General features: G+C 43.6%; 2 protein-coding genes across 5 annotated transcripts in view; one reads left to right on the top strand and one right to left on the bottom strand.

Moving 5' to 3' along the window:
- The window catches only part of RPGR (retinitis pigmentosa GTPase regulator), a 95654-nt gene extending 77653 nt beyond the window's left edge, over positions 1–18001 (bottom strand). Inside the window, exons 1-5 of one of the 4 annotated variants that reach the window (XM_065579032.1) lie at positions 17873–17962; positions 11401–11497; positions 10828–10953; positions 6092–6184; positions 2572–2634 (exon numbers count right to left, since the gene is read on the bottom strand). In XM_065579032.1, coding sequence (XP_065435104.1) covers positions 2572–2634; positions 6092–6184; positions 10828–10864 — 193 coding nt within the window. In that variant the 5' untranslated portion in view covers positions 10865–10953; positions 11401–11497; positions 17873–17962. Of the gene's footprint in view, positions 1–2571; positions 2635–6091; positions 6185–8288; positions 8387–10827; positions 10954–11400; positions 11498–17872 lie in introns of those variants that run through there. The other 3 variants (XM_065579031.1, XM_024110833.3, XM_065579033.1) reach the window with 3 other exon arrangements.
- The window catches only part of LOC135978000 (uncharacterized), a 1156726-nt gene that overhangs the window by 272833 nt on the left and 857737 nt on the right, over positions 1–26156 (top strand). The window lies entirely within an intron of this gene.

Raw genomic sequence — 26156 nt, 5'->3', positions numbered from 1 at the left:
GCCTCACTAACACTTTTAGTGGAAGAACACCACAGAATCGACAAGCAGATAGCCCAGGCTATATTTCCAGACACCCTCTTCCCATATGTTGAACCTCCTCAAGACAAGACAGCTGAAATGTTTTACCAGGCTGTACTCATCCATCGGGGTTTGCTGTTTGAAGTCAACATGACTTGAGCTCCTAAGGCACTTCGGTGCTTTAGAAAATCCCACACATGTGTGCCTACATGTAATACTAGGTTCCTACTTTTTAAGAATTTTGATCTCTGTGCACATAACAGTTCACAATAACACCGTTAATGTACTGAAAGACTAAATAACTTGTGCCAGGGTTAACAATGTAGCAATTTTGTCTTGAAGTGACAAAGATTTTATGCCACTAAGACAAGTTATTAAAAATACAGTTTTAGCCCCTGATGTTGCAACGTTTATGCCTGTGCTTAACTTTAAGTATATGAGTAGTCCAACTGAAGTCAGTGGGACCATTCATAAAGCAAAGTAATATACCCACTTAAGGATTTGCAGGATCAAAGCCTTTTCAAATTTTTGTCAGGGTTTTTTTGTGTGTGTGTGTGTATAGCAGTTTTGAAAATTGAAATGAGAGCCCACTAGTAGTGGGATTTTGTTTAAAAAGCTTAATTTAGTTCATTATAAATGTTAATGTAAAGTTACAATAGCACAATTCTTCAAATTAGTTGTACAAATATTCAATCCAATTTATTATTTTTTTTTAAATAAGTGTTTTCTTTAATCGCTTTACCCTGGATCTGAATCATTTAAAAGTAATAGGTGATGGGGTTTGCGAGGCTTTTGCTTTTGTTATTATGAATTGTTATGCATTCAGAGACCAAAATTCTTAAAAATCTGGACCTTAATGTTAGGTTCCTAAACCCATATTTAGGTACGCATACGTGGGATTTTCAAAAGCACCCAAGTGTCTTAGGAACATAAGTCCCATTGATTTTGTTTCTGACTTAGCCAATCTGGCTGATTTCTGGTAAGCATCACAGCAGAAGAGAATCTTGAAGGTGGGTCTGAAGGAGGTGGGGAGGTAACCTAGAGGTAAAAGGTTCCATCTCTCATTACACCACTACCTTGGAAAAAATACTGTATACATATATCCTTGCTTTAATAATACTTAGCTCGTACACTGCACTTTTAATCAATTACTATAGTCATTGTAGCTACAGTATGTATCGTACTTCTAGTGTTGCAAATTTTTTCTATATTGTAAAATTTCAAAAAAACAAAATCTCATGTACACTATTACTGTACATGTTCTAAGACTTTATCAAATGATAATTGTAACAAAAAGGTTTTAGATTTCAGTTCTCATTTCTTTCAAATACATCTCAAAACAGTTATAGTATATATAGTATATAGGATCTGTCATACCAGTCTGAACCAATAGTCCATCTAGTTCAGTATCTTCCCACTGGACGTCAACAGCACCTTATACTTCAGAAGAAGGCAAAGAAGCTCCAAAAGAGGGAGGATGGTCTAGTGGTTAGGGCACTAGGCTAGGACTTGAGGCATAGGTTCAATTCCCTGCTCTACCACAACTTCCTGTGACACCTTGGGCAAGTCACTTAGCCTCTCAGTGTCTCAATTCCCCAGATGTCAAACGGAGATAACAGCACTTCCCTATCTCACAGGGGTGCTGTGATAGATAAATACATTAAAGTTTGTGCGTTACTAAGATACTATGGTGATGGGACCATATAAGTACCCAAGATAGATAAATAGATGCTTCCAGGTGTACACCACCATAAAAAGGGTAGGGGAAAGAATTTCTTTCTTAACCCAGGGTTAATTAGCTTGTGCCTGAAGCATGAATTTTAATTACCCTTAATGTTATTTTAACGTGCATAACGACAAATGTTAATGGTGGTCATAAAAATTATCCAGCCACAATACCTGTTTCAAGTTGTAAATCTGTACTTTGTTCAATTTGATATAGTCAATCCTTATTAAAGTGTTCTGTTATATTGTAAGAATAATTTACTATAGCCTGAGTTCACACATGTATTAAAACCTTAGTAAATCAACCACTCTCTTCATATCACTGTAGGCTCCAAAGATTGGTGCCATATAGAGGGTAGTTCCTTTCTACAAATTTTAAAAACATATCAATCCTTGCATATTATCTCTGTAAAATGAAAGTGCCAACTTCTAAAGCTTAGCAAACCAATTTCTCAAACCCAAGAGTGGGAGACAGAGCATATTGCCTTTTAGGAAGACTAGAAGAGGGTTCTAAAGGTTATGTGCTGTATATCCAGACCTTTTCTGAAGTTATACAAAAGTGTTACCCTCACATCAAAATCGGGCAGGAGGAAATTCTTCAAGCTGGCTATTGTTTGCAAATTCCTATATAAACACCATGGCATGGAAAAGCTATTTCAGGAATTCAGAGCACAGAATGCATGACAAGTGGTTGAATTTTCACTGCCACATTTTCCCCCTAGATGCTCATAGGGGGCTCCCATTATAGAATTAGAACTATGCATGAAACCAAGGGCAGAATTTTGCCTTAAATATTTCCCTCGTATGTAAATAATGTAGATTACATACCTGTGTAAACTAAAGTGTGGTTTCTCCCGCAAGCAGCAAGTTTAACTTTTTCTGGTTTTAAAGCTATGAATTAAAGTCAGAGAATGAGTTTACAAACAAGTTAATAGTTACATTTATTAAACAACACTTTGCAATCTGCATATAGCCATCTGCTCTTTTCATATTTTTACCAACAGGAGGTAAAGTTACAATACAAACTGAACACTCTAACCTAACATTTCTCTTTATTTCATAAGAATGTGTCAATCAAAATCACCCCATGGTAAACAAAAATAGAAAGATTCCCCAAATGTTTGTAGCTGTCATTCATATTAGCTGCATGAGCGCTAATATACCACAGTCAACCAGATACCACATCTTACCATGGTAAGGTAACCCTCAGTAGACTGCAGTAAGTTGAACTGGTGACGATATGGGTGGCACTTGCTCCAATTTTCAGTACTTAAATGATGTTACTAACCCACTATTTTCCTTCTCCTGCCATTTTGTGTCCTTATAATCATCCAATTCTGTTGCCTCCTACTACCCTACCTTTTCACCCCCCACATATTAATTCTCTATTGTTCTTCTCTCCCCCTGGCTGTCACGTTCTACATCACCCTCTCAACTGGTCACATTAATCAGTGTAATCACCAGCTGTTAGTAGCAAGCATACTGTGGGCTAGTGCCCAGAATAAGCAGTGTGGCTTCAGGTAGCTACCTCCCTCTACACCCACCACCATCTACGTGCGCACACCCGCATTCCTCCTCTATCCCTCCCTAGTGCTTTTGAAGTGAAAAACTGGACCCTGTGTGGGGGAAGGGGCTTGTCATGGGGAAGTGTTTTGGTAGAAAAGAGGAAAGAAAAAGGGGCATCCACGCTCCTTTAGTAACTCCTCCCCATTTCAGAAAGAGAGAAAAATATTTATCCCTATGTGACCTCTCACCTTCTTTCTACTTCCCAATTTCTGTCCCTACAATCTATTTATCACTTACCCTACTATCCTTCTTACTGTTTCTCTCTACCACATCCACACACCCACTAGCAATACACCCATACTCATTCACAAACTGATTTGATTTCCACCAGCCCTCAATGCTGCCAACCTAGGGCATCTCTCTCCTTTTTCAGACCCTTCTCAAGCTCCCCACAAACCAACCTCCACCAGCTCCAAAACATCCCCATCCTGCCAGACTGACAGCCCTTCCACTTCCTACCCAGTCACTCCACAGCTCAGACTTACCCCCTCAACTCGGAACCCTCTCCCACCAGCCACCCAGGCTTAGAACTGTCCCACACAAACACAAATCCTCCCTGTTCTGACCCCTTTTCCATCCTGCCCAACACCCACCAACACCATACAGTAGAACCTCAGAGTTACAAACACCAGAGTTACAAACTGACCAGTCAACCACACAACCTCATTTTGAACTGGGAGTACACAATCAGGCAGCAGCAGAGACCAAAAAAAAATGCAAATACAGTACAGTACTGTGTTCAACGTAAACTACTAATAAAAAAGGGAAAGCAGCATTTTCATCTGCCTAGTAAAGTTTCAAAGCTGTATTAAGTCAATGTTCACTTGTAAAATTTTGAAAGAACAATCATAATGTTTTGTTCAGAATTATGAACATTTCAGAGTTACAAACAACCTCCATTCCCAAGGTGCACGTAACTCTGAGGTTCTACTGTACTCAGAAGTTGCCATGCTCTTCCGAGCCCTTTTACTTGCTGCTGCACCTGGAAAAAAATGGAAGTACTGTGGGATCACAGAGCATATGCAGAGAACCCTACATTCTGCCTCTTTTAGGTATGGCGATTATCTGAATTAACTCTTGAGAAGCCTGCATTCTCCCCATATGTACCTCCTCCCTCTGCTGTGTGCCATCTATAGCCTGTAAGGCCAGGAGTATCCCCATGGCAACCAGGTGTATGGCACCTCACAGTATATCAGCCCTGCTACACAGTGCCTGTAACATAGCTAAAACAACGAGGAGTCCTTGTGGCACCTTAGAGACTAACACATTTATTTGAGCATAAGCTTTTGTGGGATAGAACCCACTTCATCAGATGCATGATGCATAACATAGCTGGCAGTTTGGGCATTACTGATAGAGTTTACCCTCACTGCCCCGCAACGATCATCTGCTCCTGGGCAAGCCCAAGAAGGGATTGCAACAGCAACATGCTACTACTGCTGCTTGGCCCCAAGCAGGGCTTGAGCAGGGAATTGCTGCCATCCCATTCCACAGCCAACTATCACCAGCTTGGAGTCACCATCTGTCCTTTCCACAGCTGGCCAGTACCAAGGACAGTGAAAAAGCTGTCCTGTCCAGCCCTACTCCCAGCCCTCCCCGCTTCCTGAAAGAAGGAGCTCTGTTCTGGGATCTCCTCACTCTCTCCATTGCCTGCCATAGTCTGAGAGCAGAAGCAAAGGGAGAGCTCCCACTCTATCGTAGCCGAGGCAAGAATCAACCGCGTATCCTCACATGGCTGTGGACCGAGGAGGTGAAGCTCCCAGTGATCCTGCTCCCCCCTCTGTCATCAGCCCAAAACAGGTAGAAGGAGAGGACAGAAGCAGCAAAAGGCTCTGGAAAGATGTTTGGGGCAGAATTAATTGATTCCTTGATGGAAAGGGTTTGAACAGGCTGAATAATTTGTATTTGATGATGGGCAACTGAACAAATCTAATGACAGAGAGGAAGGGAGTTAATTCATTTGATGGTTGAGAATGATGTACTGATAATGGGGTGAACTGAGAGAATAAATTTTTTGATGGGGAAAGAATTATTGATTTGTTAGAGAAGGTAGAGCTGGCTGGGAGAAACTGTAAGAGTTTGTAATGGAGATTCCATAATCTGTACTATTTCATTCCTTCTTTAATTAATGATGTGTGTAGTGGATGTGGGTGAATCCATTAATGGCTCTGCTTTTTTGGAACACCTTCAGGTATTTCTAATATTTGCTCAAAAAGTAGTAGGACGGATAGTGAGACGGTCTCTCTGCCAGGGGTTGCATTGGCATAAGGTTACACATAATGATATTAGAGATACAACGTGGGTGAGGTAATATATTTTATTGGACCAACTTCAGACCTGACGAAGAGCTCTGTGTAAGGTCAAAAGCTTGCCTCTCTCACCAACAGAAGTTGGTCCCATGAAAAATATTACCTCACTCGCCTTGTCCCTCTAATATCTTGGGACCAACACGGCTACAACAACAATGCATACATATAAGGATACTTTCTCTTGGTGTCTAAGCACAAAACAGCACTTCAGAGATCAACAGTCCAATAACTTCCCTGCATATGGAATGAAGTTGGACAGAAACAGAGATGACACTGAATGGGAATTCTTAATGGGTATCCAAAAAGATTGGATTCTGTGAGTCTTGAGTAGTCCTCAAACTCCACAAGACCTAGAATTGTGAGGTGACAGAAGATCAAATAGGGACCTTGTATTTAATTTGGAAATTGATACTATAAATCACTTTTTCATTCAAGCCATCTATCAAAAAGCCAAAGAAGAAAATAAGACAAACCTTTTACACAAGTTGGCTTGTTGATAGTATTCTTTGTTCCTAGTCCTAACTGGCCCCAGTTATTGCTGCCAAACATGTAAAGTTTACCATTTCCTGCAAAATAAAGACATCAGTGGGAACGCATAAAAGTCTTTGAATATACAGCAACTTTAGAGCAAACCATAATTAAGGATAGCCATCAACTCATGGCATACAATACATTAATTATTAAAGCTTTTTATAAGGAAAATGAGAGAAGTTAAATATTCTTTATTTTACAATGAAATTGTTTAACACTATTTAATATTTAACTAACAGACTATTTTCAAAAATATAGTCAATTACAATACACATGGATGGAATTGAATTTTTTCTACAAATTAACATCGCAGGCTTGCTCTGTAGTTGGTCAGCCACAGTTAGTAGTGAGAATGGCTTAAAAAAAACCCACAAAAAACAGCCTTCTCCATAACAAAACAGTTTGCTTTGTTATCCATAACAAAACAGTCTCAGACACTTTTTAAGATGTGAACAATTGAGACGAATTGGCAGTTGTGAATACATTCTTGAGGCCATATTCTACACTTTTGATGATTTTTTTTTTTTTTTGGCAGATCTCTTCAGTAATATCAGCCAAATTTTTAACAGGGCATTGTACACAGAGATCTGCCAGAAAACCTGCACTCAGAAGAGGGCACATAAGGCAGAAGTTGTTTATTCCAGTTATGGCTTCCCCTACATACACTATTGATAGGCTGTTCCACAGAACCTCCATGACACAAAATGGAGAAGTATTCCTGGACAGGACCTATGGATCAGGAAACATGGTCTCTCTGCATCTATTTACACAGCAACAGTATGGACACATTAACAACCAGATTACTCATTTTCCTATCTAGAATTATCTGTGCAAGTGACTGATGAAAGTCAGAATAGGGTGCATATACTTCTTCCATATTTACATGCCTGCATTTTGTATATTTTATACAATGTCCAGATTTTGGCCCTATTAAAGCACCGGAAGAGGTTGTTTGGGGAATGGAGGGTTGTTTGTTTTGTTTGGGTTTGGTTTTCTGTGTGTGTCAAAATTTTCCCTGTGATTTCTACAGATGTATGTGCACAATTAGGCCTGTGGGACGGATTTTCCAAATTTGAACTTCTGCAGAACATTGTCTGTATTTAACTTCTATAAATATGGCCACATATTGTATGGGTTTTCTTCTTGAACATGTGTCTGCCGTATGCCTTGTTCCCAGAAGAGTGTGTTCTCCTGTGAATTAGATTTAGCATCTGGATGTAAATATTTACCAAAAGGACACATGAAAAACCTCATACATTCAGACAGTTCTGTAAGCCTACAATGTAAAAGCTGTACTACAAAACTTAGCTAAGAAGGAATGCCAGAATCACATTTTTCAAGAAATTAGTAGATACTGAGTTTTTGATGAACTCTATGGGCTCCGTCATTACACATACACAAGTGATTTCACACAGGAGATCCAGAGATTGAGGGTAGAAGAGTAGCAGATCAACAATTTGAAAAACCTAACATCTTTTTCAGACACATCTGAAGATCAAACAGCTGCATTTGACTGTTTGCTCAGCGCTTAACATTTATTTTTTTTAATGGTGATCTTGTGTAATACCATGGACCAAATTTAGCTAAGTTGGCATAGCAAGGTGTAAATTACAATACCTGCTCTAGCAAAGGTCCTTGTATACGAGGGTATGTCTACACAACAGCTGGGAGGGTATGTTTACACCACTCTCAAGAGGACATACATGTACAAGTGCTGCTGGAGCTAGCATGCTTAGAATAGCAGCGTGGCTTTGATGGCACCGACAGTGGTTCTTGCTAGCTGCATGAGTACATATCCAGAGGTCAGGGAGGACTGTAATCAGGTGGCTAGACCAAGCTGTTACCCTTGCCACCGCAGCCACAGTGCTATTTTTAGCATGCTGGCTCAAGCAGAGCTAGTGAACGTCTATCCGAGCTGCAAATCACACCTTCTAGCTACTGTGTAGACCTACCCTCCAGAAGATGTTCACTCTGATGAGGAAAAGGCAGTGCTTCCACAACTCATTCACAGTACTTCCCAATAGGCGGAGCAGAGTGCACCCCTGCTCAAGCTTCATAAAGCTCTGACAGCTGAGAGTTCATCAGAGAATGGCCATGTCAACTGATTTTTCAGCTGCCTGAACCCGCATGTTCACCCACCTAACTTGTAGCTGTTTTGTGCTTCAGCAATCTGGTTCCCCAGTGAAGGCTTTGAGTTTGGGTTTACAGAAACTCTGACTCTATTTCAAAGTGCATAAGTCGGTTAGTTTTCATTTTTGAAATACCACAGCAAAAGCACTTATTCTATAATACAAACATTTAGTTTTTAAAAGATTTTTAACATCATTGTACAGTTTTAAAACCTACATAATTCTTAACACACAACCCCAAAAACAACTGTTGGGAAGGGTTGGTTTTTTGGTAATGGCCACTCTTTCCTAATGTAATGTCTTGCCAATAAAGTTAGAGAAGAATAAAAATAAAAGTTTAGTTTATCAGGAATGTTAAGTGGTAAATAGAAACTATTTAATAAAACTTCCACAACCTGAAAAAATACTTTGAAGTTTTGGTCAAGTATAATTAAATCACAGAACCACTTTCTCTGAAGTTAGACTGGAAAAACCCTGCTGTGCACTAAACACTTTGGTTTTTCACTACAACACATTTTGCAGTCTGTTATAAAGGCATAAAAGCATTTTCATTGTTAAAACACTTGTTTTTCACACATCCCAATTTCCCCACATGCAAACTATAAGCAGCCTAGCATGGGGACAGACCGGATACCCTCAAACACCTATATAACAAGCGAACATTTAAGCAACACAGAAGTAACAAGGGGGAAACACCTATTTCAAATGTCTTAGGCCTGGTCCACACTAACCCCCCCCAACTTCGAACTAAGGTACGCAACTTCAGCTACGTTAATAACATAGCTGAAGTCGAAGTACCTTAGTTCGAACTTACCGCGAGTCCAGATGCGGCAGGCAGGCTCTCCCGTCGATGCCGCGTATTCCTCTCGCCGAGCTGGAGTACCGGCGTCGACGGCGAGCACTTCCAGGATCGATCCCAGAAGATCGATTGCTTACCGCCGGACCTGGAGGTAAGTACAGACCTACCCTTTGGGTGGCAGATGGGGAGAATTCTACCTCAGAATAAAAATCCACTCTGAAAATACATCATGAACTTTTTGTATCAAAATTCCATTTCCTATTTTTTTTAATGCTGGCATTTATATGAGATTAACTGCCAATATATTTAATGACAGGATCACCAACTAAACTAGTCTCTTTTGCATTAGTTCAAACAGGACTCTAATTCTTTATTGGTTACTGCTACTAGCATTTCAAAGAAACAAAAATGAGATTTTTATTAAAAGTGTGCTTACTATGCTCCATCAAAACTTTTTCTATGTGGTTGTTGTAATTTACTGTACAGTAGTAGCATTTATTAAAATGTTTTGGAATTGATTTTTAGGGCTATTTTCCATTCACACATAATTTATAACTCCAAAAAGTTTTAATTTTAGACATATACCATCTTGAATATTAAATTTCAGACGAGGATTCTTATTGACCTTTGCTAGTTGCAGGGCCGGCTCCAGGCACCAGCTTAGCAAGCAGGTGCTTGGGGCGGCCACTCCAGAGGGGGGTGGCACATCCAGCTATTCGGCAGCAATTTGGCGGAGGGTCCCTCACTCCTGCTCGGAGCGAAGGACCTCCCACCGAAGTGCTGCAGATCGCGACTTTTTTGGTGGGGGGCTGCTTGGGGCGGCAAAAACCTTGGACCCGGCCCTGCCTAGTTGCATTCAGCATTGCTTCTCAAATAAATAAGAACCCTCCAGGTTCATTTTCAGTTCAAGTCCTGATTATTTCCACTATATAAACTTTCTCTATTTAAGAATAGTTATTAGATACTGTCAGTCTCAGTGTTCTTTTTCAAGTTGATCAAATTCATTTTGATAGCTGCAGGGAAGGTCCTCTCACGGATCAGTAACTGGTTAAAAGTCAGGAAACAAAGGGTCGGAATAAATGGTATGTTTTCATGGTGGAGAGCGAGATAAACAGCTGGTCCCCCAAGGATACATACTGGGACCTGTGCTGTTCAACATATTCATAATTGATCTGGAAAAAGGGGTAAACAGTGAGATGGCAAAGTTTGCAGAGGATACAAAATTACTCAAGATAGTTAAGTCCAATATTGACTAAAGAGTTACAAAGAGATCTCATTAAACGGGTGACTGGGAAACAAAATGGCAGATGAAATTCAATGTTGATAAATGCAAAATAATGCACATTGGAAAACATAACCCCAGCTATACATACAAAATAAGGGGTATAAATCAGTTGTTACCACTCATGAAAGAGATCTTGGGGCCATTGTGGATAGTTCTCTGAAAACATCTGCTCAGGATACCAGGCTAGATGGACCATTGGACTGACCCAGTATGGCCATTCTTATGTTCTTATTTTGATCCAATGCTGTCATTTTGCACTAAAGACTCACTCACGTGGGGCACCAGGCATCTCCTGTTTAGAGTGCTCAGAATTTAATTCCCAGTGACTTCAATGGGAATGAAGGCACTCATTCAAAGGGGGGGGGGGATTGTTTCTTTATAATACTACCACAGACGTGAAACTAAACCATACATTTACAAGCCGTGTATTACAAAACATGTTCCTTAAACTGTGTTGATACTAACCTGTAACAATAGCAGTATGTTCATCTCCACATGACATATACAAAGGCTTGTCATTTTTAAACCAGAACTTGCTAGGAATATTTTCTGCAAATTTGCTTTTTCCAAATGTGAAAACGGCACCTGATTCTAAAACATAAATAAGACAGTTTCAGTATTAGTGCAAATTAGTTATACCTCATTTATCCAAAATAGTCACTTCCCATTAATCCAAGCATCCTTTTTATTTTCCACTGTCTTTTTATATTTCTTTAATTCTCTTCAAGCTCTGGTGGTTTCTCTCAGTCAGCTTCCTCAAGGCTACCATTTTTAGGATCACATTTTCTTCCCTCCATTCCTTCCTAGTCTCATGGGCTTTGCTAACAGATTAGATACAGATGTAGATATATTTTGCATTAAGAATATAACCAAGTTCTTTTGTCCTTTACCACTATCCTCTAAGAAATACAGCAATATTGCCACATGTAAGAGGGCTTCAAAAAAATGAAAAAATTGACCCAAAAAAGTAAAACACAAAAAGCTCATCCTGAAAGCAGGTTGAGACCAAAAAAAAAAAAAAAAACCACACTCACTTACGTTTACACTTGAATTCAAACAGGTTTTCCAAATTGGATTAGACAGAGACACTGAAAAGGTTGACAGGCTCCAAATCTGACCACTCTTCCTCACTCATCTGAAAAGATACATTTGCTCTAAAAATTGCCCCCTAAAAGCAAGACTCTCAGCCCTTAAAAAACAAGAGTTGCCAAAACCAACTTCCATTTTAAAATTATGATCTTTAAAAAAAATAAAAATAAAAAAAAAAAGTCCAACCCTGGAGATCTTTATTTCTAACACTCACAATTCTTCCCACTTCGAAGAGCAAAAAGAGTCTCAAGTTTATTGTGTGCTTTATTAAACCTTTTAAATAAACAGAAGGCACTCTCGAAGTGCAATATATTAGAGTATCTCAAAATGCATTACAAACATTTATGAATTAAGCTCTTACCATAACCTTTGAATTTGAAATAAATACGTTATCCTCATAGTACAGGTGGGGAAATGGACATTTAAATTGAAGGATTTGCCCAACATCAAGCAGGAAGACTGTGGCAAAGCCAGAACCAGGACCAGAACTCAGATCTCCTAACTGCGAGTCCTGTGCTTTAACCATTACACCATTCTTCCGCAAAAAGAATTTTCATTGTTTTGAAAGGTGAAAGCCCTATACATACAAAACTACACAGCCCCTCATGCCTATACATACAGTAATGTTCATGACTATTCCTGTAAAATACTGTCATATAGTTCTAGAGATATTGGTTACATTGAAAATTAATAAATGATTGTAATGCTGCATTTCTTTCTATTGTGCTATTTTGCCCCAAAATTCCCAACTTTGTTTCTCAGCTTCAATTTCTAATGCTCAACATTTAAAGTCTTCTTAAAGAAGTTTTCCCTGCACTTAGGAAGAATATGCTTATTTTACACATCATTTTGTTCCGGAGACATTCCAGAACTGCATCTGCTGCCCACAGAGCTTTGAGATTTTCATAGCTTTCTCTGCTGAAAACTAGCATTAGTGCAGGAGAATGAAAAAATGGGGAAGGGGGTCCAGTACCCACCGACGCTGTCAGCTCAAAGCTCCAGGGGCCCCATTACCTGCAGCAGATTGGAGCTCTGAGTCCCGTCCACCCGGCGGCTGGGATCTGCAGGGGCCCCCCCATCACCCATAGCGGCTCAGAGCTCCAGGGCCCCTGCCAGCTGACATCTTTAGCCCCAACTGCCCCGGGGCAGAAGCAGAAAATATCACAGAATACGTGACTTCCATGACATAATCTTAGCCTTAATTATAGATGACAATTTCCTAATTCAAAAACTGTTGCACCCAACATGGGGGAATTCTTTATTAGACTTTGTCTAAATAGAATAAAGAGGAACTGATCACAGAACTAAAAAGTAATAGTAGCTTAGATACAAGTGATCATGACTTGATCACAATTATAATGTTCCAACAGAATAAAGTCCAGACCAATAATATATATACTTGGTGCTTTAATAGGGCCAGTTTCACAAAGTTGGAAACAATTATGAGCCAAATCAATTGGGAGGACGAATTTAATCAAAAAAATGTGAATGATAATTGGGAATCATTTAAGAACACTTTAAGAGAGGCCCAAAAAAGCCACCAATTGAGGAAGAAGGCCATACTGATTTTAAAAATGACCAGGTTTAGACAGGAAGTGAAGACAGCTATAAAAAAAAATTTTAAGTATAAAACAAATGGAAGAACTGGGAAGCTGATGGTAATAAATATAAATCAGAAGTTAGGAACTGCATAAAACTGATAAGGGAAGCAAAGGTACACAAGGAGAAATCTATGGCCTGCAGAGTTAAGGCTAATAAGGAGGAGTTTTTTAAAATATATTAGGAACAAAAAGAATTCAGACAATGGTATTGGTCCATTACAAGATGGAAATAGTAGAATTACCAATAATGCAAAAAAGGCAGAAGTGTTCAATAAATATTTCTGTTCTGTATTTGAGGAAAAAACAGATGATATACTTTTATCGTATCATGATAACACTCTTCCCATTCCACTAGTATCTCTGGAGGATGTTAGACAGAACCTACTAAAGTCAGACATTTTTAAAACAGCAGGTCTAGATAACTTGCATCCAAGAGTTGGCTGAGGAGCTCGCTGAGCAGTTAATGTTGATTTTTAATACATCTTGGAGCTCTGGGGAAGTTCCAGAAGACTGGAAGAAAGCTAATATGTCAGTTTTTCAAAACATAAACGGGATTACCCGAATAATTATAGGCCTGTCAACATGACATCAATCCCAGGCACGATAGTGAAATGGCTGATACAGGTCTCTAATAAAGAAATAAGGAGGGTAACATACTTAATGCAAATCAATATGGGTTTATGGAAAATAGATCCTGTCAGACTAATTTTAGATTTTCTTTATGAGATTACAAATTTGGTTGATAAAAATAGTTTTGGTGTAACAGACAGATTTCTGTAAGGTATTTGACTTGGTACCACACGAAATTTTGATTAAAAAAATAGAATGATATAAAATTAACAAGACACATTAAATGGATTAAAAATGGCTAACTACTAGGTCTCAAAATGTGATTGTAAATGAGGAATCATCATAGAGCGGGTGTGTTTCTAGTGGGGTCCCACAGGGATCGGTTCTTGGCCTTGTGCTATTTAACATTTGTATCCATGACCTGGAAGAAACCATAAAATCATCACTGGTAAATATACAGATGACACAAAAATTGGGTGGTAAATAATGAAGAGGACAGGTCACTGATTCTGAGCAATCTGGAGTGCTTGGTCAACTGGGGGCAAGCAAACAATATGCATTTTAATACAACTAATGTATATACCCAGGAACAAAGAATGTAGGCCAGAGGTACAGAATGGGGGGCTCTATCCTGGGAAGCAATGACTCTGAAAAAGATGTGGGGGGTTCTGGTGGACAACCAGCAGAATGTGAGCTCTCAGGGTGGTGATGTGTCCAAAACAACTCATGCAATTTTGGAATGCATAAATAAGGGAATTTTGAGTAGGAACAGAGAGGTTATTTTACCTCTATATTTGGCACTGGTTTGACTGGTGCTGGAATACTGTGTCCCTTTCTGGTGCCCACAATTCAAAAAGGATGTTGATGAACTGGAGAGGGTTTTGAGAAGAACCACAAGAATGATTAAAGGATTAGAAATCATGCCTTATAGTGATAGGCTCAAAGAGCTCACTCTGTTTAACTTAAAGAAAAGGCTAAGGGTGATTTGATTACAGTCGATAAGTATCTACCTGGGGAACAAACATTTTATAATGGGCTCTTCAATCTAGCAGAGAGAGGGATTAACATGATTAATGGTTGGAAGTTGAAGTTAAATTTATTCCAGTCTGAATTTGCCTAACATTGGGAGTAATTAACCATTGAAACAATTCACCAAGGGTCCTGGTGGACTCTCCATCACTTGCCATTTTTAAATCAAGATTGAATGTTTTTCTAAAAGATATGCTCTAGGAACATATCTGTGTCTGTGTTATACAAGTCAGACGAGATGATCACAATGGTCCCTTTGGCCTTGGAATCTATTAAAAGTATCTTTTTTTTTTACTATATCCACAATGCTACTCTTGAACTAATAAATATTAACCAAAAGTGTGGTCTTAATTTTTGCCTTGGTCCCCCTACAGAGAGGTGTCCATTTTCCATGTCATTTGGATATGCTTAGAGCAGGGATGGCCAACTGAGCCTGAGAAGGAGCCAGAATTTACCAATGTACATTGCCAAAGAGCCACAGTAATACATCAGCAGCCCCACATCAGCTCCCTGCCCTCCCGCTCCCAGCGCCTCCCACCCACCAGCAGGCCCGCCAATTAGCGCCTCCCCCTCCCTCCCGATCAGCCATTTCATGGTGTGCAGGAGGCTCTGGGGGAGAGAGGGGGAAGAGCGAGGACATGGCAGGCTCAGGAGAGGGGATGGGAAGGGGTGGAGTGGGGGCAGGGCCTGTGGCAGAGCCAGGGTTGAGCGGTGAGCACTCCTCGGCACATTGGAAAGTTGGCACCTGTAGCTCCAGCCCCGGAGTCGGTGCCTATACAAGGAGCCACATGTTAACTTCTGAAGAGCCACATGTGGCTTAGAAGCCACAGGTTGGCCACGCCTGGCTTAGAGTGATTCCCTTGACATTAATACCAGGGTAGAGGTGTTTGCCAAGCTGAATAGTAGCATATTTTGTTCTGTTAAGAGCCCTATGGCTGAAAATAGAGAGAGAGAGAGAGCGCGAGCGCGTAAAAGGTTTTTTTTTCCCTGGCATGTTGGGGGAACAGGAGGTGTCAATAAGTGAAAAATGCCGGTTAACTAAGAGGGAGGAAGTTAGGTGCAGCGGGAGTGCGGGGCGCAGGCTCTGGGAGGGAGTTTGGGTGCAGAAGGGGGCTTGGGACAGCGGGTTGGGATGCGGGAGAGGGTGCAGAGTGCCAGATCCAGGGGGGCACTCATCTCAGGCGGCTCCCTGCAAGTGGTGACCTGTCCCGGCTGCTCCTAGAAGGAGGCACAGCAGACGGCTCCACATGCTGTCTCTGCCCGCACGCGCCACCCCCGTAGCTCCCACTGGCCGTGGTTCCCAGTCCATGGGAGCTGCGGAGCTAGCACTCGGGGCGTGGGCAGTGCACAGAGCCACCTGCCATGCCTCTGCCTAGGAGCAACCAGTTCAGGTCGCCACTTGCAGGGAGCACCTGAGGTGAGCGCTCCCCAGATCTGGTATCCCGCACCCTCTCCATGCCCCAACCTGCTGCCCTGAGCCCCCTCCCACACCCGAACTCCCTCCCAGAGCCCGCATTCCACACCCACACCCCAACCACGCCCTACCGGCCCCAAACCAACTGGACTATAAACTGGAATTTCAACAAAGATCAGAAATGTTGGTTTATAGAGCTTTCCGGTTGGTGATATGTCAGATAAAACAGCTTTTACTGTATTCTCAATTCAATACACACAAAAAAGACAGAGGTAGTCACAATTTGCACTGCATCAGGTAATCACATCATAAAACACACATACTTTGAAAACTTATTCGATGCTAAAGTTAGCAATTTAGTAAATATCTTTACAATATTCCCCAGGATAACAATACAGCTTGTAATACTAAAACAGGGTTCAAAAAATAACTAGATGAGTTCATGGAGAATAAGTCCATCAATGGCTAATAGGCAGTATGGGCAGGAATGCAAAACCATGCTCTGAGTGCCTAGCCTCTGTTTGCCAGAAGCTGGGAATGTGCAACCGGGGATGGATCAATTGATGATTACCTGTTCTGTTCATTCCCTCTGTGGCATCTGGCATTGTCCACTGTCAGAAGACAGAATACTGGGCTAGATGGACCATTGGTCTGACACAGTATGGCCATTCTTATGTTCTTAATACATAATAAGAATACTCAGATATTTTAGGTCCAATTGACATTATTATAAAATGTCATAGACTAAGCCATATTCTTTACCAGCTGGAAAATTGCCAGGATAAAATGTTTTATTAGTTTCCGGGGACAATATTTTATTTGCCTAAATTATTATTTTCTTTTCTAAACACACTTTGTACATGACAGCATTTGCTCTGCAACAGACACTATTTTATTTCCCTGTGAAAAAATACCCATAGAATAAACAGCTTTATATGGAATTACATAAGGAACACCATACTGGGAGGGCCCAATGGTACACCTGGGCTGATACCTTTCTTCAACAGAGGTGAGTGTGATGAATCTCATAAAAAAGCATTAGAAGACTAAATCCATATAATTGTGTGCTACTATGATACGGGGGCACTTGCATGTAACCTCAACCAGCAGTTATCTTATGATCTGTAGCATGAAAACCGATAAACCTAGCACTAGTTAGGATGCAAATGAACTATCTATAATAGGAGCTGCAATTCTTACTAGCGCTCAAGAGGACATGTATGGCCCAAATTGCAAAAGGTAAAAACCAAACATTCATCAATGATGTATCACTAACTTCTAACAACAGCCGGCAGGTTGGCCAAAGAAATGTACCAACGTTCCACCCCCGAACGCCCCGGGGCGGGAGAACAGCTGGGCCCGAGCCGGGCTCTCCCCGGCGCACCCGCCGCAGCCCCCCGGCGGGTGGGGGGGAACCGGTCATTATTGGACCCTCTCCGCAGCCCCCGGGCAGCGCGTGCACGGGAGTCAGGATCCTTCCGCTTAAACACTCAGAAACCGCAGCCCCGGGAAGCCGGGATGGAGGAGGAGGAGGAGGCGGGGGGCGTTGAAGCCCAGCGGCGCAGGCACCTGGGCGGGAGAGGGGCGCGCCACGACGGGCACGGGACAGAGCAGCCCCGCCCGCAAGGGAAATCCGGGGCCCGGGAACGGCGAGTTCGCTGCCCCCCCGGCACCTCCCGGGCACTTTGTTCACACGGAGGCTGCCCGTGTTTCGGGGGTGGGGGCAGCTAACCCTGCCCCGCCGGAGGGACACCCTCAGCCCGCGGCACCCCGCCGCCCCCCGCCCCCAGGGACCCGGGAGACTCACCGGGCACCGGCTCCTCCACCTCCCCCATGGCGGCTCGGGCTCCGGCACTGGGGCATCCCGGAAGTAAACAAACCTCCTGCCACTAGCAACAGGAGGCGGGGCCCGGCCATGGGGAGCCGCGCGCGCCCCCTGCCGGCCGGCGCTGGGCTCGGGGCGGGGGCTGTACCAGTCCCACCAGCAACCACGGGGCGGCTCCCGGACCTCCCGGGTTTTTCCAATAAGGCCCGGCCCGGCCCCCGGCTCGGGGGATGGGGGCTGGGCTGGTTGGTTGATTGGCTGCAGGGTTTTCTGCCCTGCTGGGCTCTAAGGCGAGGTCTTGGCTGCCCGTGAACCCCGGCTCCCAACCACGTACCTGCCCAAGCCTGGCTCCTGTCTGCACACAGCAGCCCCCGGCCCGGAGCTGTGGTGGTGCAGCCCTGGCTGGCTCAGTCACCCCGCAGGGGAGTTAGGAGCCAGGCTCCACTTTAACTGGGACTGCGGCCTGCCCTTGTGCTGTATGTATGCAGGGGAATAACGCCAGGGCTGATCCTTCTTCACTGCCTCCCCCCGCCAGACAAGCTCTCAGGCTGTCAACTGGGAAAGAATCCCACATAGAACATCTCTGTACACAGAGACCTGGGGCATGGCCCCAGCCACACCACTGGGGCAGTGCAGAACAGGGATGGCACAGACACAGTAACACATATACACAGTAAGTAAGAGGTTACCTCAAAAAAAGGAAAAATGCAGTTGCCAACCTTGCATAGGTTGGCCCAATTCAAGGCCTGGTACTGGAGAAACAGAGTTTGAAGACAGGAGGGCTGAGTGAAAATAGCCAACGGTTTTCACAATCTTTCAAAAAAGTACTTGTAAAATGTATGGGTTGCATGTCATACGTTCCTTTTTGAAAGACATTTGCAATATAGCCATTTTGGCACATGCACAATTGCCCACTTTTGTCCAATCATTTGATCTTCTTTGTAAGGACATTTCAGCATTTGAAATTTCACAAATGTGAAGGTTGTGCTCAAACACAAGGACAGGTTTTGGTCACATTTATGGAATGCTTCTCTCCCCCTGACATTTCACAAGTGTTTCAGATTTCCATAGATTTGGGATTCACAATAAGTATTTTTCACAGTCATAGGTCCAATCCTGCAAACACATGCTTAACTTCTTTACGCATATGAGTAATCCCTCTGAATTCCATCGAGTGCTCATGTGCATATAAGTTATTGCTGGGTCAATGGCTTAATTTGGAATCATTGGGCCTGATTCTCCACAGCTTTGCAGCCTGGGCAGTTATTTCATCCTTATGCAAAGTGAGCACAAAGCACTACCAAATCATAACAAATTGCTAGTCCAATCACTAACACTAACCAAACATGTTTTCAGGTTGTAGTAGCTAGATGCATCTGAGGCTATATCTACACTGCACTTTCGTCGGTAAAACTTTTGTTGGTCGAGGGTGTGAAAAAACACACTCCTGACTGACAAAAGTTTTACCGACAAAAAGCGCCGGTGTGGACAGCGTTATGTCAGCGGGAGACGCTCTCCTGCCAACAAAGCTACTATCCCTCATTGGGGACGGTTTTATTTAGAGCTCTACTGTGCTGCTGTCAGGTGCACAGTGAAGACGTAACCTTAGTTTTGCCCATTGGTTCTGAGTTCATATTTTATAAAAGGTGTTTCCAACCTAGCCAGATTGCTCATTTGAAGCTTTATTTTCCTGTTATTCTCAAATATTAAGCTTGTACATTAAGTGAGAAAGATTTACTTTTCCAACTGTTAAGATGTCAATTTTCAATCTCAGCAACACTAAAAATTGAGTGAAAACAAGCTGGAAAGGTACTTTAGATACTACTTGTAACAGAATAGGTTATGATAGTTTTTTTCCGTACCTACATTTTTAACAAATACTCTCTCCCACTTTTGATTTTAGTTAAATAGCTCCATCACATGTATCAGAAGAGTCTCTGAACACTTTCACAGAGTTGCCCACATTCTTCAATCATCAGCTTCCCCCTGACATGTATGACAGCTGTAGAATTAGCAGTTTTCTTGGAACAAGATTACTTACAGCAAGAAGTCAACAAGCAAGGAGAAGGGAGAGCAGTTGATGAGGATATCTTGCACTTTTCCATGCTCCAGCCCTGGACATGACAGGCAGGCAGGAGAAATGGTGAAAGGGAATAACAGAAAGCAGCAGGAGCTGCAGGGAGAGAGAGGAGGAGGAACCTCTTATGTACCTCTCTAGCACCCCCACGAGCCTGGACTGATTAACACCAACTTCTCAGGGAACTTCCTGTTTCCTGCTGCTTCCCTGAACCCACTTGAGGAGAACAGGCAGTCAACTGAAGTAGTAGGAGCCAGTTAGGTCCTGAAGACACTGATATCTTCCCTCACTCAGGCCCTGCTACCAGCCTGCTTATTTAGGGTTACCATACGTCCAGATTTCCCCGGACATATCCGGCTTTTTGGTGCTCAAATCCCCGTCTGGGGGGAATTGCCAAAAAGCCGGACATGTCCGGGGAAATAGGGAGGCAGCATAAGCCAGGGTCCGCCCGGCCCCAGCACAACCCGCCAGGTCCGCAGCGCAGCCCAACCGCCTGGCTACATTGTAGCGAGCTCGGGCGGGGAAAGGGAGGGGCACAGCCACAGAAGGCAGCGGAGGGACCGCTGCTGCCCCCGGAGGCCGGGCGGACCGTGTGCCCCAGCCGAGCCCGCAGGACCACAGGGAGGCCGGGCCCAGCCAGCGGCTCGGGCTTCCCTCGCGGGCGGGGACTCCCCGGCCACTGGGGGACCCTTCCTGTGGCCCCTTCACCCCGCGCGGCAGGAAGGAAGCTGCGGCGTGGGGCAGGAGTGCGGCGTGTGCCGGGGCTGCAGGGACCCGCGCTGCCCCGGTCGCTGCTGAGCATCCGAAGCCCCCGACAGGCAGAGGCTGCCGGGGGAGCAGGGCAGGCGGGGGGGGTGCAGAGGCTGCAGGGCGAGGAGGGGCATAGAGGCTGCAGGGGCAGACAGGCACAGGGGCAGGGCAGACGGGGGTGCAGAGGCTGCAGGGGGGGGGGTGCAGGGGCTGCAGGGCGAGGAGGAGCAGGGGGGCGCAGAGCCAGGGCAGCCGGGGGGGTGCGGAGGCTGCAGGCCGAGGAGGAGCAGGGCAGGCAGGGGCAGAGAGGCTGCAGGGGCGGGGAGTGCAGGGGCAGGGCAGGCAGGGGCGCAGAGGCTGCAGGGACGGGGAGTGCAGGGGCTGCAGGGCGAGGAGGAGCAGGGCAGGCAGGGGCAGGGCAGGCGGTGGGGTGCAGAGGCTGCAGGGTGAGGAGGAGCGAGGCAGGCAGGGGCATAGAGGCTGCAGGGGCAGGGCAGGCGGGGGGCGCAGAGGCTGCAGGGGTGGGTGGGTGCAGGGGTTGCAGGGCCAGTGGGCACAGAGGCTGCAGGAGCGGGCGGGGTGCAGGGGCTGCAGGGCGAGTGGGGAGCAGGGAAGCACTTAGCAACCCCCAACCAAGATCAGAGCGGGAGGGAGGAGGGGGAATGTGGGGTGCTCAGAGGAGGGGGCAGAGTTGGGGCAGGGACTTTGGGGAAGGGGTTGGAATGGGGGCGGGGAAGGGGTGGGGTTGGGGTGGGGCCGGGGGCGGGAAGGGGCGGAGGTGGGGCCAGGGCTGCGTGGAGTGTCCTCTTTTTTAAATGTTTGAATATGGTAACCCTAGCTTATTTGTCCCCTTCAACTGAATGTTGAGAGCCACTATAGCTGGCACAGAACAGCAGTCATGAGTGAAAGAAGAAAACGCTCCTCTGTGGCAGCATTCAGAAAAAGAAAGAAAGCAAAGGAAGCTTTTCTATCTAAGCAGGAAGGAGCTCTCCTGAGATACACAGACAGAAATGTTCACGGTGAGCCTTCTGGCCCCAGTGAGGATGTGAGTGGTGAGGAGATGCCTGATCTTCCAGTTAGTCAGAGTGCAAGTGACCTGGCAGCTACTGCAGCATCCATATCTCCATCTCAAATGGATGTAACCATGAACATTCCTGAAGAAAAGTGTAGATCAGAGAAGAGTGTGGTGGAGGCACAAGAAACAGCTGCTGTTGAGTTTAGTTCCTTAAGTCTAGATGATCCAGGACTGTGAACCCACTTGAGCAGTAGCCTGAAGGACTACCTTGTACTGCATGGGACCAGCAAGTGAAAAACTTCATGTTCCCCAAAGACAATGAAAATAGAAGTTTCCATCCAACACATAACTGGCGTGAAATCCCCAATGGTGACAAAGTGAAGAGGCCATGTCTTATGCACTCAAAACCCCAGAATGCTGCATACTGTTTTTGTTGCAAACTCTTCCAGTCTAATGTTTCAGCCACATTGGGTTCTACAGGAACAAAGGCCTGGAAAAATCTGGCTAGAAATCTGGCATGCCATGAGAAGGCAGCAAATCACCAGAGAGCATTCCATAGGTGGAAAGAGCTTGAGATAAGACTAAGGTTAAAGGCCACGATAGATGATCAGCATCAAGAGAAGATTGCATCAGAGTCTCTTTATTGGCAAAATGTTCTGAAAAGGCTCATTGCCATTGTGAGAATGCTTGCTGCCCAAAACCTAGCACTGCGTGGCACTTCAGATCAGCTGTATGTGCCAAACAATGGAAACTTCCTTAAAACTGTGGAGCTGATGGCTGAGTTTGATGCTGTGGTCCAGGAGCATCTAAGAAGAGTCACCACCCAAGAAATGTATACACACCACTACTTGGAAAAACAATTCAAAATGAGATCATACAGTTACTGGCAACAAAAGTCAAACAGAAGATTGTGGCAGATCTGAAGTCAGCAAGATATTACTCTGTTATTCTGGACTGCACACCTGACATCAGCTATACGGAACAAATGACTTTAATGGTGCGTTTTGTAACAACAACAGAACCTAGTGAAAATGTCCCTGCAATGGTGACTGTCAGAGAGCATTTTCTAGAATTTATTGACATTGTTGATACTACAGGAGCTGGTATGACAAATGTGCTTCTTAAAAAGCTGGAAGATACGGGAATTGCGATAGCTGGCATGAGAGGTCAGGGCTACGATAATGGTGCCAACATGAGAGGAAAGAACAGAGGAGTGCAGACACAGATCCAAGAATTAAACCTGTGGAGATTATGGAAGAGGGAGACACACATCAGGGCTCTAATTGTACCCTGGGTGATCACTACTTCCCACCACCCAACACAGATGTAATGAGGTTAAGTGGTGTCCGCATAAAGAAATTAAAACTACTGATTATTCCTCAAGAAAGGTTTTTAATGACTTACGGCTACAAAAACAACACAGACAGAATAAGAAAAGGAAGATTAAAGACCAGCACTGAATAAGATCAATATAAATGACAGGTTATGCTGAAGACAAGCACAAGTATAAGTAATATTCTGCATTAATTACTGACTACTATAAAACCCTATCCTTAGCATTGCAAGTTATACTGATGACAACCACAATATATGCAAAGTTATTATTACTCATTAACTATGAACCTTACAAGTACTATTCCTGCCCTTAATAAACACAAGTACAGAGATACTATAAATTGATTAATAGCTTACTAATATTCCTAAAAAATCTAATACTATTATTAAACATTTACTATTTTTAATACTGCAGCATTGATATAACCTGAGATCAAATTATCCTGACACTACCATTCTTAATATTATAGTGTTAGTACAACTTGAGATCAAATCAGCTTGAGCAACCCAGACTTCTTTACTCCGTTACCTTATTCTGCACGCAACCAGACTTTTTTTTTAATTTCAAAACCTTACCCTGACGAGAATACATTACCCTTTAGTCGACCGCTCTTTGCACTGGCCAGGTACAGATAGTTGGTGTAGTTCAAGTTTCCTCGGTTGGGGGGTGTGGGTCAGACCAATCAAAGAGAACGACCTCTTAGACCAAGACACACACACAAACCCACCTGAGGCTCTACACATTTAATCTCATCTGCCCGCTATGTTTTGAAGCAGGTCAGCCAATCGGGTTAGGCCAAATGTTTACTGTGGTGGTTGTGGTTACTTTGAAATTATGATCTATGCACAGGTGCACAGCTCATATTCTCCAAATACAACCAATTGTTCTAATTGTGGTTAATGTATTAGACACAAAACATTTGAAGCAGATTAAAGAAGTGCTTGGTTGCTTTACACCTTGACCACAAGTCCGTATCTAATTTTGCAAAGCTTGCTTTTTGAAGCTGACCACAAGTCTAGAATATTTCCTAGTTTGAACTTGCTACACTCACTCTGGTTGCTATGCTTCATCTTTGAGGCTTCCAGAAGTTTTAGGCCTAACATTGAATAAGCTTGACAATACTCTTGTTCAAATTATTCACAAAACCCTCAAGCTTTTTTTGTCCCATGCAGTTCTCATTCATTGAACTTGGTGGTCAGTGATGCAGCAGCATCTTCTAGTGAGGCTGCTGAATTTTTTAATGTAATTCAAAGCATCTATGTATTGTTCTCTGCATCAACTCATCGATGGCAAATTTTGAAGCAACATCTGGGAATATCTTCTCTGACACTGAAACCATTGAGTGCCACACGATGGGAAAGTCGAGTGGAGACGATAAAGCCTATCAAACACCAAATTGGGAAGATAGATGATGCCATAGTTGCTATTATGGAGGATAATGCTATGACAGGAACTGTTCGTGGGAGAACCGTGACAGAGGAAAATGGAATCACCAGAAACATACATAACTTAAAATTTCTGTGTGGCTTAGTGTTGTGGCATGACATACTGTTTGAAATAAATGTTGTAAGCAAGAGACTCCAAGGTGTTGACCTTGATATATCTGGAGCAATGGCACAACTGGACAAAGCAAAGTCATACCTACAGTCTTACCGGTCAGATGAGGGATTTCAAAACATTCTGAAGAGTGCACAGAAGTTGGAAGAGGAACTTCACACTGAAGCTATTTCCCCACCCATTCAAGAATACAAGAGTCACCGAAGAAGACATTTTGATTATGGGGCATGGGCTAATCCCATAAGAGACCCCAAACAATAATTCAAAGTTGAATTCTTTAACCAGGTGCTAGACTGTGCACTACAGTCAGTTGAAGAACGTTTCATGCAGCTCAAGGAACCCAGCAGTATATTTGGGATGTTGTATGATAGTCCAAAACTCCTCACTATACCTGAAGAAGACCTACACCAGCAATGCAGGGCACTAGAGACAGTGTTGACACATGATGACATGCACTAAATTGATGCGAGTGATTTAGGTGATGAACTGAAAGCCCTTTCAAGATACATTTCAGCAGGATCAACTCCAAAGGTTGTTCTGGAATATATGTGCACAAATAAGATGACCACCCTCTTTCCAAATGCTTTTGTTGCTCTGCGCATACTTCTAACACTTCCTGTAACAGTTGCCAGTGGAGAACGCAGCTTCTCCAAGTTGAAGTTAATAAAAGCACATCTACGCTCCACAATGACACAGGAGAGGCTGGTCGGCCTTGCAACCATCTGAATAGAGCATGAGCTGGCCCAGACTGTGGACCTTCAGGAAGCAGTTCAGATCTTTGCAACCAAGAAGGCACAGAAAGCACCACTTTGATTATTCAAACAGATAAAAATGCCAGTGTTTACTGTGCAGACAAGAAAAGTTACATTTGCTGTTCAGGCGTTTGAAAGTTAAGTGTTACTTAAAATTTTTGAACAAGGCATTTTAAGTTGTTAGTTCTCCTTTATTGGGGTAGGTAGCAGAGCAGTACCATGAGAGGAGTAGAACAGGAAGAAGGCAGAATTGAGACCTTTCAAAGTTTTGGCCCAAGCGAGGAGGCATGGGGGCATCATTTGAGCTCCCCGCCTCAGGTGCCAAAATGTTGTGGGCTGGCCCTGGGTCTCAGCCTCCATTTCTGTTTACTGAAATATTTCCTTAGCTTTAGTGTTTCTGGCCTATAGGACCAGATCCTAAACCGCAGCTGTGAGAGGAGAATTAAGCCTGCTAAATCCAGATATCTGCTTCATAAAGTTGTGGATATAGTCATGTTTGCAGGGTTAGCTGCACTTCTTTCCCTTCCCTGGTCTCTGAATGCTCCCCCGCGGTTGTCAGGCCTTATGCCTTTACCTATCCCAGACGGAATTCCATAATTCTCCCTCTCTTAGCCTCTGACCTGGGCTACATTACCTTGTTTATCAACTCTTCTTGCTCAGCAGATCCAGCAGGGTTTGGCACACTTTGGGAGTGTGTGATCAGTGGTACACAACGATCAGGCAGTCTTTTTAAAACCAAAGTATTATTTATTTTATGTGTAGGAACAAAATACAGTATG

This window comes from Chrysemys picta, chromosome 1 (genome assembly GCF_011386835.1).
Source record: "Chrysemys picta bellii isolate R12L10 chromosome 1, ASM1138683v2, whole genome shotgun sequence".
Lineage (NCBI taxonomy): Eukaryota > Metazoa > Chordata > Testudines > Emydidae > Chrysemys > Chrysemys picta.
This window is presented reverse-complemented; position numbering and strand designations above follow the sequence as displayed.